The 15,000-nt window shown below is 35.9% G+C and overlaps 1 protein-coding gene across 3 annotated transcripts in view; it reads left to right on the top strand.

Moving 5' to 3' along the window:
• radil (Ras association and DIL domains) overlaps positions 1 to 15,000 on the top strand; it is an 87,710-nt gene that overhangs the window by 69,654 nt on the left and 3,056 nt on the right. For all 3 annotated transcript variants that reach the window (XM_061914120.1, XM_061914128.1, XM_061914138.1), the window contains 3 exons: positions 1 to 70; positions 2,436 to 2,650; positions 12,955 to 13,267. The exon at positions 1 to 70 is cut by the window's left edge and continues 81 nt beyond it. In XM_061914120.1, the coding sequence (XP_061770104.1) occupies positions 1 to 70; positions 2,436 to 2,650; positions 12,955 to 13,267 (598 nt within the window). The remainder of the gene's footprint in view (positions 71 to 2,435; positions 2,651 to 12,954; positions 13,268 to 15,000) is intronic.

The following is a 15,000-nucleotide window of genomic DNA, read 5'->3' on the forward strand; positions in this document are numbered from 1 at the left end:
ATCGCCGACACGGGGCCCGTGCCGGCGTGGCAGCCCAGCAGCGAGGACGAGGCCTACATCTACAGGACAGGTGCTAACCTTTTAAAGGCCTACTGAAATGAGATTTTCTTATTTAAACTGGGATAGCAGGTCCATTCTATGTGTCATACTTGATCATTTCGCGATATTGCTGTATTTTTGCTGAAAGGATTTAGTAGAGAACATCGACGATAAAGTTTGCAACTTTTGGCCGCTAATAAAAAAGCCTTGCCTGTACCGGAAGTAGCAGACGATGTGCGCGTGACGTAACGGGTTGTAGGGCTCCTCACATCCTCACATTGTTTACAATCATGGCCAGCAGCAGCTAGAGCTATTCGGACCGAGAAAGTGACAATTTCCCCATTAATTTCAGCGAAAATGAAAGATTTGTGGATGAGGAAATTCAGAGTGAAGAGATAGGCGCCAGCGCCCCCCGCGACCCCAAAAGAGAATAGGCGGTAGGAAATGGATGGATGAACTTAGTAGAGAACATCGGCGATAAAGTTTTCAACTTTTGGTCGCTAATAAAAAAGCCTTGCCTGTACCGGAAGTAGCAGACGATGTGCGCGTGACGTCACGGGTTGTAGAGCTCCTCACATCCTCACATTGTTTACAATCATGGCCAGCAGCAGCTAGAGCTATTCGGACCGAGAAAGTGACAATTTCCCCAGTAATTTCAGCGAAAATGAAAGATTTGTGGATGAGGAAATTCAGAGTGAAGAGATAGGCGCCAGCGCCCCCCGCGACCCCAAAAGAGAATACGCGGTAGGAAATGGATGGATGAATTTAGTAGAGAACATCGGCGATAAAGTTTTCAACTTTTGGTCGCTAATAAAAAAGCCTTGCCTGTACCGGAAGTAGCAGACGATGTAGTGCTCCTCACATCCTCACATTGTGAATTGTGTGAATTAGTGAATCATATTTATATAGCGCTTTTCTCAAGTGACTCAAAGCGCTTTACATAGTGACACCCAATATCTAAGTTACATTTATGCCAGTGTGGGTGGCACTGGGAGCAGGTGGGTAAAGTGTCTTGCCCAAGGACACAACGGCAGTAACTAGGATGGCACAAGCGGGAATCGAACCTGCAACTCTCAAGTTGCTGGCACGGCCACTCTACCAACCGAGCTATGCCGCCCCACATTGTTTACAATCATAGCCAGCAGCATCTAGAGCTATTCGGACCGAGAAAGCGACAATTTCCCCATTAATTTGAGCGAGAATGATAGATTCGTGGATGAGGAAATTCAGGGTGAAGACATAGAAAAAAAAAAAGGTGAGGGCAGTGAGAACAATGCAGATGTTTTCAGACACATTTACTAGGATAATTCTGGGAAATCCCTTATCTGCTATTGTGTTGCTAGTGTTTTAGTGAGTTAAATAGTACCTTTGGGGCGGCATGGCGTAGTGGGTAGAGCGGCCGTGCCAGAAACTTGAGGGTTGCAGGTTCGCTTCCCACCTATTGACTTCCAAATCACTGCCGTTGTGTCCTTGGGCAGGACACTTCACCCTTGCCCCCGGTCCCGCTCACACTGGTAAATGAATGATGAATGAATGATGGGTGGTGGTCGGAGGGGCCGTAGGCGCAAACTGGCAGCCACGGTTCCGTCAGTCTACCCCAGGGCAGCTGTGGCTACATATGTAGCTTACCACCACCAGGTGTGAATGAATGATGGGTTCCCACTTCTTGTGAGCGCTTTGAGTATCTAACAATAGAAAAGCGCGATATAAATCTAATCCATTATTATTATTATTATTATTATTATTATATTATTAAAGTCGGAGTGGTGTGGCCACGGGTGCGCTGACGCCAGAGTCTCTGTATTAAGTCACGAAGCTGCAGCAGGACAGAAACTCCGCTGATCTCCGGTAAGAGGCGACTTATTACCACAATTTTCTCACCGAAAACTGCCGGTGGACATGTAGTCGGGATCCATGTTTGCTTGACCGCTCTGATCCATAGCGAAGCTTCACCTCCGGGAATTTTAAACAAGGAAACACAGTGTGTTTGTGTGGCTAAAGGCTAAAAGCTTCCCAACTCCATCTTTCTACTTTGACGTCTCCATTATTAATTGAACAAATTGCAAAAGATTCAGCAACACAGATGTACTGAAAACTGTTTAATTATGCGATTAAAGCAGACTACTTATAGCTTGGATCGGGCTGGAAATGATTTCCGCTACAATGCGTCATCATACCGCGATGTTTTCAACAGGAAACTTCGCGGGAAATTTAAAATTGCAATTTAGTAAACTAAAAAGGCCGTATTGGCATGTGTTGCAATGTTAATATTTCATCATTGATATATAAACTATCAGACTCCATGGTGGGTAGTAGTGGGTTTCAGTAGGCCTTTAAAGCTCGGTGTATGCCGCGAGTCCTCCAGGGGGCGCTAACCCGCTTCAACCGGCCCGCAGTGGACCTCCTGGAGAGCTTCGAGAACCACCCGCCCATCGTGCTGCCCAGCGGCGGCTTCAGCGTGGACCTGGAGGGCGAGCGCGTGGAGGACAGCGTCTACAGGCAGCTGCTCTACGTCCGACACTTCCTGTGGGGTCTGCGCGCCAAGACGCAGGGGCACGGCGCGCTCGCCAACGGCAGCAACAACCACGCCGCCGCCGCCGTCGACGCTCAGGTGAAACGCCGTCGCGCACCAGCACTCTCGTGGAGGTGAAAACTGTTGCGCTAATTGCTAGTTGGCAAACGATACAGTGGGGCAAAAAAGTATTTAGTCAGCCAGCGATTGTGCAAGTTCTCCCACTTAAAATGATGACAGAGTTCTGTAATTTTCATCATAGGTACACTTCAACTGTGAGAGACAGAATGTGAGAAAAAAATCCAGGAATTCACATTTATTTGTAAATTATGGTGGAAAATAAGTATTTGGTCAAGCATTCAAAGCTCTCACTGATGGAAGGAGGTTTTGGCTCAAAATCTCATGATACATGGCCCCATTCATTCTTTTCTTAACACGGATCAATCGTCCTGTCCCCTTAGCAGAAAAACAGCCCCAATGCATGATGTTTCCACCCCCATGCTTCACAGTAGGTGTGGTGTTCTTGGGAGGCAACTCAGCATTCTTCTTCCTCCGAACACGACGAGTTGAGTTTATACCAAAAAGTTCTATTTTGGTTTCATCTGACCACATGATATTCTCCCAATCCTCTGCTGTATCATCAATGTATCCATTTTGGTATAAACTCAACTCGTCGTGTTTGGAGGAAGAATCATTTATTTATTAGCACATGTATTTATACATATATATATATATATATATATATATATATATGTATATATATAGCTCGGTTGGTAGAGCGGCCGTCTCAGCAACTTGAGGGTTGCAGGTTTGATTCCCGCTTCCGCCATCCTAGTCACTACTGTTGTGTCCTTGAGCAAGACACTTTACCCACCTGCTCCCAGTGCCACCCACACTGGTTTAAAAATGTAACTTAGATATTGAGTTTCACTATGTAAAGTGCTTTGAGTCACTAGAGAAAAGCGCTATATAAATATAATTCACTTCACTTCACTACATGCATGATCTGTGTATATTAGCACATGCATTTATATATGTGTGTGTATATAATATATATATACATACACATAATATATATCCACATTAATATATATATATATATGCTATAGTAATGTGCTAACATACCAAAAATAGCATGCTTACTGTTAGCATTAGTAAAGTACCAAAATACATGGCTATGAAGTGTACCTGCTAAATTACTGTAACTTTAAAAAAAATAGCTGTCATGTTAATGGTAGCATGCTTAAATGATAACTTCAACATGCGCCAAGACCAAAATATATGACTCAGAGCTGTGTATCTGCAAAATTAGCGAAAAGTGCTAGCATGTGCAGCATACCAAAAAATTAGACTCCTAGATGTACACTAGAAAATGTAGATATATTTTTTTTAAAGTTAGCATGCGAATAGTAATGTGCTGACATACTAATAATAGTAGCATTAGTAACGTACCAAAATGTGACACTGAGGTGTATGCCTGCAAAAATAGCTAAAAAAAAAAAGCTAGCATACTAACCTTAGCATGCATCAATTACCAAAATATATGACTCTGAGGTGTATATCTTCAAAATTTTGTAAAGATGCTAGCATACTAATGTTAGCAAGCATCAATTATCAAAATATGACTGGTAGGATATGCCTGCAATGTTTGCAATAAAAGCTAGCATGCTAATATTTAGCTTGCAACCAATGCACCGCGGGCCATTAAAAAACTAGCTACGGGCCGCACTTTGGATACGGCTGATCTATGATGCTGTACAAGCTGCACACTGACAGCTCTAAAAAATACGTGAACCTCTTCCTTCCATATTTTTGCTGCGCTGTCATAAAAATGATGGCTGAAATGTGAGGGGAGTGTTAATGCATGCCACGCTGCGGAATCGAACCCTTTTTAGTCACAAGCCGCATTCTTAACACACACACACACACACACACACTTATACTGGTTATCATTTGGAATAGGGACCAAGTTGTTGATCATGACTTGTGGGGACCACCCTTTCTACAGGTTGTGGAGGCATAAACAAAACCGAGGTAAAATGTCCACTGCCCAGTTAGCTCATACACGTTTTTAAATCTCTGGATTGATGAAGTAATGTGTTGTTCAGTCTTACTGGGGACCCTGGGGAAAAAGAGTTAATATGGTTCATGGGGACCAAATTTCAATAATTATGCATAATTCACACACATTTGTTCGTGACTACTGAGGACCATTTAAAAATAAAAATAAAAATAAAAAAGCTCAAATTAAATATGGGCCAAAGATTAAAAATCACTTTGGCATCTGGATCTGACTTATCATTTAAAAAGGTTTCCTTTCAGGGCAGGGGTGTCCAAACTTTTTCCACTGAGGGCCGCACACTGAAAAATCAAAGCACGCGGGAGCCAAGTTGATATTTTTTCATTTTCAAAACCAATACAATAAAAAATATATATTTTTAATTGTTGGGGCTCCTTCAAGGTAGGTCTTAAGGACCCAGAAGGGTTTCAGTCTTAAACAAGGTTCAAAATAAGTCATATATTATTTTTTTCACAAAACCCTTAAATCGCTAATTTTAGTTCATTTTTTGTTGTACTTTTTACGAGCTTTTTGTCAAAACCCTATTTTTTGAGGGAAAATACAAAATACACAATATTTTTCCGAAAAATATTTTCAAAGTGAAATATTTAATATGAAGTAATTGATCCCTAAATAGGCCAATAATTCATAGAAAAATTTATTATTTTTTTTGATTTTTTTTAGCAAAGACAGTTATTAAATTCCACTAAAAACCTTAGGGATCATAAAGTGCCCCACTCATTAAAGGTCATGCTTTTTTAAAAAAAATTTTACTTTTCATTCAACATTTAAATCTCTATATCAGCTTTAGATAATATATTGTAATTGGTTTAATATATTTATAATAACAATCAATAGGATAATTAGTATTAGTATATAATTAGTGTGGAATTTTTTTTCCTAATTTTCATATTTTTCATCTTTTTATGTTTGTGGTATTTATGTCCTTTTTGTCCTTAAATCAATCTATAATTTATAGCAACGTTGATTTTTATTCATTATTATTTTTTGAGAAATTATTTTAAAAACGGTGTTATTAGAGAATAAGCGGTAGAAAATGGATGGATGGATGGATGTTATTAGAGTCAACAATGCAACTTTTTCTCGTTGCATTTCACCTATTTGCTCTTTTATTCCACTTTTTAATGTTTAAAAAATATATATATCCATCCATCCATCCATTTTCTACCGCTTATTCCCTTTTGAGGTCGCGGGGGGCGCTGGCGCCTATATCAGCTCCAATCGGGCGGAAGGCAGTGTACACCCTGGACAAGTCGCCACCTCATCGCAGGGCAAAATATATACATATATATTTTAGTATTTTTAGAATGATGTGCTGCGGGCCGGTAAAACATTGGACACCCCTGCTTTAGGGGACCTGTTTTTTGGTCCCCATACCGTCGGAATTCCCCTAAATGTGAGTGTGTAAACAGAGCGATGTCCCCATTAAGTCAGCATTGCCAGAACACACACACACACACACACTGTTTAAGTGTGCGCAGTATGAAGACTTCCAACCGGCACACTGCCTGAGATGGTGTGTTGTTTCCATAGCAACAGCAGCCCTTTAGCACATTTTGTGGTGTCAGCCTCACCCCCAACTGCTCTGCAAACTGGTTTGTGTGTGTGTGTGTGTGTGTGTGTGTGTGTGTGTGTGTGTGTGTGTGTGTGTGTGTGTGTGTGTGTGTGTGTGTGTGCGCGCGCACCCGCGTAGGATGAGTGGGTTAAGAATGCGGCTTGTGACTAAAAAGGGTTCGATTCCGCAGGGCGGCATGCATTCCATCCGTCATGTACAGCAGTGTAGATCAGGGGTGTCCAAAGTGCTGGCTGTGGCACATTGCTTAGTATTTTAATATTAGCATGAGAACTATTTTTTTTGCAAAATGTGCAGGTATAAAACCTGTGTCATATATTTTGGTATTTGATGAATGTTGGCATTTTTTGGGGGGGCCACTCTGGGTAATCGAAGCCCCACTCATCCCACGTGACTTGCTGACGTTAGCATTTTAGCATGCTAATATTAGTTCATTTAGCAGGCGGAGTCATATATTTTGTTACTTCACTAATGCTTACGCATGATAGTGTTGGTATGTTAGCACATTACTGTTAGCATGCTAGCTTTTTTATTTTCTAGTATACATCCCCGAGTCATATATTGTGGTACTTGATGCATGTTAGCACTCGCCATGTATCATTTTAGCTAATTAAGCAGATATACACCTTAGCTAATTTTGCAGATATACACTTCTGAGTCCTATATTTTGGTACTTGAAGATAGCGCTTTAATATGCTAGCATTAGCATACTAGCTTTTTACAAAATAATTTAACTGGTAAATGCCTCAAAGTTATATGTTTTGGTGCTAACGCTAACGATTGTTAATATTGTTGGTATGTTAGCACATTACTGTTAGCATGCTAGCTTTTTTTTTAGAATTTTCTGGTCTACAGCTCGGAGTCATATTTTTTGGTACCTGATGCATGCTAATGTTATGCTCAGGGTTTTAGCTAATTTTGCAGATATACACCTCCAGGTCATATATTTTGGTACTTGCTGAAGTTAGCATTTTAGCATGCTAACGTTATCATGCTAGCTTTTTTTTTTAACTTAATTTAGCAGGTATGCACCCCATAGTCATATGTTTTAGTATTTTATCAATGCTAACAGTAAGTATGCTATTTTTGATATGTTAGCAAATTACTGTAGCTCAATTTTGTAGTATAAATCCCAGTCATATATTGTGGTACTTGATTCATGCTAACATTAGTGTTCTGTAATTTTTAGCTAATTTTGCAGATATACACTTCTGAGTCCTATATTTAGGTACTTGTTGAAGATAGCATTTTAATATGCTAACATTAAAATGCTAGCTTTTTTAAAAATAATTAAACAGGTATATGCCTCAAAGTTATGCTTTGGTACTTCACTAAGGCTAAAAGTGACTATGCTATCGTTGGTATTGTCACGCCAAATTTCTTCCCCCTTACAAAAACCTTCCGGGGTCACGTTTCCTCTTACGTCAGGAATATCCTCAAGTTAATTTGTTAACTTTTCGTTAACGCTATATTATAAAAAATATAACGCTATATTATAAAAATACAGACGTTTGGTTAATGCTACGTATATTATAAAAAAAAAAATGTAAAATTGAAAAACAATTTACAAACAAGCTATGGGATGACATGAAAGGAAACGTGACCCTGGAAGTAAATCAGGGGGAAGGCTTTTTTTTAAATTTTTTATAATATGGCCTTAAACACGTCTGTAATTTTTATAATATAGCGTTATATTTTTATAATATAGCGTTATATTTTTATAATATAGCGTTAACAAAACGTCTGTATTAATCGGACAAATTAACTTGGGGATATTCCTGACGTAAGAGGAAACATGACCCTGGAAGTAAATGGGGGCGGAGGTTTTTGTAGGGGGGAAGAAATTTGGCGTGACAGCATGTTAGCACATTATTGTTAGCATACTAGCTTCTTTTTTTTTTTATAATTTTCTGGTATACACCTCAGAGTCATATTTTTTGGTACCTAATGCATGCTAATGTTATCATGCTTGTGGTTTTAGCTAATTTTGCTGAAATGTCACCTCCGAGTCAAATATTTTAGTACTTCATTAATGCTAACAGTAAGCATGATATTTTTGGGTTGTTGTCTCATTACCATGCTCGCTTTTTATAGCTGAATTTTTTTAGTATAAATATCAGTCATATATTGTGATACTTGATTCATGCTAACATTAGCATATTTTAGTACTTCAATAATGCTTACAGTAAGCATGCTATTTTTGGGTTGTTATCTCATTACTGTTACCATGCTTGTTTTTTATAGGTGAATTTTTTTAGTATAAATCTCAGTCATATATTGTGGTACTTGATTCATGCTAACATTAGCATATTTTAGTACTTCATTAATGCTAACAGTAAGCATGCTATTTTTGGGTTGTTATCTCATTACTGTTACCATGCTTGCTTTTTATAGCTGAATTTTTTTAGTATAAATCTCAGTCATATATTGTGGTACTTGATTCATGCTAACATTAGCATATTTTAGTACTTCATTAATGCTAACAGTAAGCATGCTATTTTTGGGTTGTTATCTCATTACTGTTACCATGCTTGCTTTTTATAGCTGAATTTTTTTAGTATAAATCTCAGTCATATATTGTGGTACGTGATTCATGCTAACACCAGCATATTTTAGTACTTCATTAATGCTAACAGTAAGCATGCTATTTTGGGGGTTTTATCTCATTACTGTTACCATGATTGCTTTTTATAGCTGAATTTTTTAGTATAAATCTCAGTCATATATTGTGGTACTTGATTCATGCTAACATTAGCATTCTGTAATTTTTATCTAATTTTGCAGATATGCACTTTTGTTAGCATGCTAGCTTTTTTTAGATAAATGTTCATATTTGTTGGTACTTGGTGCACGATAATGTTATCATGTTTGTGGTTTTAGCTAATTTTGCTGAAATGTCACCTCCGAGTCAAATATTTTAGTACTTCATTAATGCTAACAGTAAGCATGCTATTTTTGGGTGGTTATCTCATTACTGTTACCATGTTGGCTTTTTATAGCTGAATTTTTTTAGTATAAATCTCAGTCATATATTGTGGTACTTGATTCATGCTAACATTAGCATATTTTAGTACTTCATTAATGCTAACAGTAAGCATCCTATTTTTGGGTTGTTATCTCATTACTGTTACCATGCTTGCTTTTTATAGCTGAATTTTTTTTGTATAAATCTGTCATATATTGTGGTACTTGATTCATGCTAACATTAGCATATTTTAGTACTTCATTAATGCTAACAGTAAGCATGCTATTTCTGGGTTGTTATCTCATTACTGTTACCATGCTTGCTTTTTATAGCTGGATTTTTTTAGTATAAATATCAGTCATATATTGTGGTACTTGATTCATGCTAACATTAGCATATTTTCGTACTTCATTAATGATGACAGTAAGCATCTATTTTGGGGGTTTTATCTCATTACTGTTACCATGATTGCTTTTTATAGCTGAATTTTTTAGTATAAATCTCAGTCATATATTGTGGTACTTGATTCATGCTAACATTAGCATTCTGTAATTTTTATCTAATTTTGCAGATATGCACTTTTGTTAGCATGCTAGCTTTTTTTTAGATAAATGTTCATATTTGTTGGTACTTGGTGCACGATAATGTTGTCATGCTTGTGGTTTTAGCTGATTTTGCTGAAATGTCACCTCCGAGTCAAATATTTTAGTACTTCATTAATGCTAACAGTAAGCATGCTATTTTTGGGTTGCTATCTCATTACTGTTACCATGCTTGCTTTTTATAGCTGAATTTTTTTAGTAGAAATCTCAGTCATATATTGTGGTACTTGATTCATGCTAACATTAGCATATTTTAGTACTTCATTAATGCTAACAGTAAGCATGCTATTTTGGGGGTTTTATCTCATTACTGTTACCATGATTGCTTTTTATAGCTGAATTTTTTAGTATAAATCTCAGTCATATATTGTGGTACTTGATTCATGCTAACATTAGCATTCTGTCATTTTTATCTAATTTTGCAGATATGCACTTTTGTTAGCATGCTAGCTTTTTTTTAGATAAATGTTCATATTTGTTGGTACTTGGTGCACGATAATGTTGTCATGCTTGTGGTTTTAGCTGATTTTGCTGAAATGTCACCTCCGAGTCAAATATTTTAGTACTTCATTAATGCTAACAGTAAGCATGCTATTTTTGGGTTGCTATCTCATTACTGTTACCATGCTTGCTTTTTATAGCTGAATTTTTTTAGTATTAATCTCAGTCATATATTGTGGTACTTGATTCATGCTAACATTAGCATATTTTAGTACTTCATTAATGCTAACAGTAAGCATGCTATTTTGGGGGTTTTATCTCATTACTGTTACCATGATTGCTTTTTATAGCTGAATTTTTTAGTATAAATCTCAGTCATATATTGTGGTACTTGATTCATGCTAACATTAGCATATTTTAGTACTTCATTAATGCTAACAGTAAGCATGCTATTTTTGGGTTGTTATCTCATTACTGTTACCATGCTTGCTTTTTATAGCTGGATTTTTTTAGTATAAATATCAGTCATATATTGTGGTACTTGATTCATGCTAACATTAGCATATTTTCGTACTTCATTAATGCTAACAGTAAGCATGCTATTTTTGGGTTGGTATCTCATTACTGTTACCATGCTTGCTTTTTATAGCTGAATTTTTTAGTATAAATCTCAGTCATATATTGTGGTACTTGATTCATGCTAACATTAGCATATTTTCGTACTTCATTAATGCTAACAGTAAGCATGCTATTTTGGGGGTTTTATCTCATTACTGTTACCATGCTTGCTTTTCATAGCTCAATTTTTTAGTATAAATCTCAGTCATATATTGTGGTACTTGATTCATGCTAACATTAGCATTCTGTCATTTTTATCTAATTTTGCAGATATGCACTTTTGTTAGCATGCTAGCTTTTTTTTAGATAAATGTTCATATTTGTTGGTACTTGGTGCACGATAATGTTGTCATGCTTGTGGTTTTCGCTGATTTTGCTGAAATGTCACCTCCGAGTCAAATATTTTAGTACTTCATTAATGCTAACAGTAAGCATGATATTTTTGGGTTGCTATCTCATTACTGTTACCATGCTTGCTTTTTATAGCTGAATTTTTTTAGTATAAATCTCAGTCATATATTGTGGTACTTGATTCATGCTAACATTAGCATATTTTAGTACTTCATTAATGCTAACAGTAAGCATGCTATTTTTGGGTTGTTATCTCATTACTGTTACCATGCTTGCTTTTTATAGCTGAATTTTTTTAGTATAAATCTCAGTCATATATTGTGGTACTTGATTCATGCTAACTTTAGCATTCTGTAATTTTGATCTAATTTTGCAGATATGCACTTTTGTTAGCATGCTAGCTTTTTTTTTTAGATAAATGTTCATATTTGTTGGTACTTGGCGCACGATAATGTTGTCATGCTTGTTGTTTTCGCTGATTTTGCTGAAATGTCACCTCCGAGTCAAATATTTTAGTACTTCATTAATGCTAACAGTAAGCATGCTATTTTTGGGTTGTTATCTCATTACTGTTACCATGCTTGCTTTTTATAGCTGAATTTTTTAGTATAAATCTCAGTCATATATTGTGGTACTTGATTCATGCTAACATTAGCATATTTTAGTACTTAATTAATGCTAACAGTAAGCATGCTATTTTTGGGTTGTTATCTCATTACTGTTACCATGCTTGCTTTTTATAGCTGGATTTTTTTAGTATAAATATCAGTCATATATTGTGGTACTTGATTCATGCTAACATTAGCATATTTTCGTACTTCATTAATGCTAACAGTAAGCATGCTATTTTTGGGTTGTTATCTCATTACTGTTACCATGCTTGCTTTTTATAGCTGGATTTTTTTAGTATAAATATCAGTCATATATTGTGGTACTTGATTCATGCTAACATTAGCATATTTTCGTACTTCATTAATGCTAACAGTAAGCATGCTATTTTGGGGGTTTTATCTCATTACTGTTACCATGCTTGCTTTTCATAGCTCAATTTTTTAGTATAAATCTCAGTCATATATTGTGGTACTTGATTCATGCTAACATTAGCATTCTGTCATTTTTATCTAATTTTGCAGATATGCACTTTTGTTAGCATGCTAGCTTTTTTTTAGATAAATGTTCATATTTGTTGGTACTTGGTGCACGATAATGTTGTCATGCTTGTGGTTTTCGCTGATTTTGCTGAAATGTCACCTCCGAGTCATATATTTTGCTACTTGACACATGAGTTAGCATCTTAGCATGCTAGCTTCTATTTTAGTCAATTCAGCCGGCCCTCACTGTCCAGCAATGTTGATTGGATGTAGTGGTGAAAAGACACGAAGGCAGCGTCATCTGGCGTTCGATTCTGAATATATTACGATGCTGTGCTGGTGTAGGAGGTCCTCTTTAATCCCGCACACACACACACACACACACACACACACACACACACACACACACACACACACACACACACACACACACACACACACACACACACATACATAGAAAAAGCTAGACATGGTTAAATCATGGCTAATCTGATTAGACCTCAGCCTGTCTCATTAGTGGGGACGGCTGACTAGACCGTAATCCTCGGCCTTCCTGCACCCTCAAACTCTTATGACACATCCTCGTTGTCATGGAAACCCCTCCTCAAAAAGTGTACTTTTTAAAAAAAAAATTATTTACATGTGGCGTCTTCCGCCTCCATCGTGGCGTTCAACCCCACAGAGAGAGCTGCTGGCCCCGCCGCCGCCCGCACACCACAGCAGTCCTCGCTCAGCGGCCCCCGGCGACGGCGAGGAGGAAAAGGGGCGGGACAGAGCGGCGGGACAGCAAACGCACAGCCTCAGGAGGAACGGCGCCGTCCACCTACACCCGCAGTCTCGGACAGGAAGCGCCGAGCTGTCCAGCCTACTGACCCCTCCCAACACGCCGCTGTACCCCGACGGAGGAGGAGGAGGAGGAGGAGGAGGAGGCGGCATGCCGATGAACGGCTGCAGCGGCAGGAAGGCAAACGGACTCATCGCCAACGGCGTGGAAGGTAGGACGAACGCCACCGTACAAGTCATGTGACTTCTCCCAGCAAATCAGCACTATAAGAATAAAAAATTATAAAGGAAAATCCAATGCAATCCACTTTATTTATATAGCAGATTCAAACAACAAAATGTTTCCAAAGTGCTGCATAACAATATTAAAAACAACATTCAAATGCTATCCTGAGCTCCACCAAGGACTGGATAAGAACAAAGAATAAAAATAAATAAAGGTAAAATAAAATAAATGCATATAAAAACAATATAAAATAAATAGGATTAAAGACGATTTTAAGGGTGAAACCAATTAAAACAGTAAATAGAAATCAAAATTTTAAAACAGGGCAACAGAGTGTTGTACAACAAAATGTTGTGTGTATATATATATGTATAAATATATGTATATATATATATATGTATAAATATATGTATATATATATATATATATATATATATATATATGTATAAATATGTTTCTAAATATATATGTATATATATATTTATAAATATGTGTATATATATATGTATATATGTGTGTGTATGTATATATATATATATATGTCTATATATATATGTGTGTGTATATGTATATATATGTATACATATATATGCATATATATATACATATATACACACGTGTATATACATATTTTTTTTTCTTTTGGGGGGGGGGTTACAAAAGTAAAACTTTTTTAATAAATATTTTTGATTTCAAAATATTTGAATTACTACCATGTAAATTCTAATATATTTGAAGCAGTCAAAATAAAAAATTAAATTAAATATTTTTTGGACAGGCAGATTTTTGGACACACTAGGTTATGCAGTTACATAACCGTATTATTATTACTAAAACTTAAAAGTTAAGACAAAAGAGCTAAAGAAACATCAAAATGTAATGAGTAAAAAGCTGAAATGTTATAACATTTAATAATAATATACTTAGTCAACTATAATATATATTTGGTTTATTTATTTATATTTATATATTTGGTTTATGTATATATATATAATATGTATATATGCATATATATGTATATAATATGTATATATGTAAATATATATATATGTGTGTGTACATATGTATATGTATATATATATGTATATATTGTATATATGTATTATGTGTCTGTGTATATATATATATATAAAATATTTTTTTAGCATTTATTTTTTTAATGAAATATCCAAATGGCCCTCGACTACTTTGACTTTTCAATATGTGCCCTTGGTGGAAAAGTTTAGACACTCCTGATATAAAATATGCTTAAAATATAAACACATTTTAGTTTTATAATTAAAAAATAACAACTATCTGACTTACATGTTTTAAAAATTACATCTACAATAATAAAATCTGTTAAGTGTGTCACTGAACTATAATATTTTTGTACAAGTATTATTATTATTATTATTATTATCATTATTTTTAGTATAGTATTCTTACAGGGGCAAAAACAACAGTAAACATGTAAGAAAAAAGAGCAAGAAACCAGATTAAATGAGAAAAAGCTGAAATGTTCTCATAATCATTAATAACATACTTAATCACATATAACACAAATCTGACACAAAGTTTTCTCTTTAAATATTTACATAATGAATACATAAGATAATGTTTACATATATATATGTATACATATAAATGTATGTATATATGTGTACATATATATAAATATATATGTATGTATATATATATATATATATATATGTGTGTGTGTGTATATGTTTATATATA

The sequence above is a fragment of the Nerophis ophidion genome, linkage group LG01 (assembly GCF_033978795.1).
Source record: "Nerophis ophidion isolate RoL-2023_Sa linkage group LG01, RoL_Noph_v1.0, whole genome shotgun sequence".
In the NCBI taxonomy this organism is placed as follows: Eukaryota; Metazoa; Chordata; class Actinopteri; order Syngnathiformes; family Syngnathidae; genus Nerophis; species Nerophis ophidion.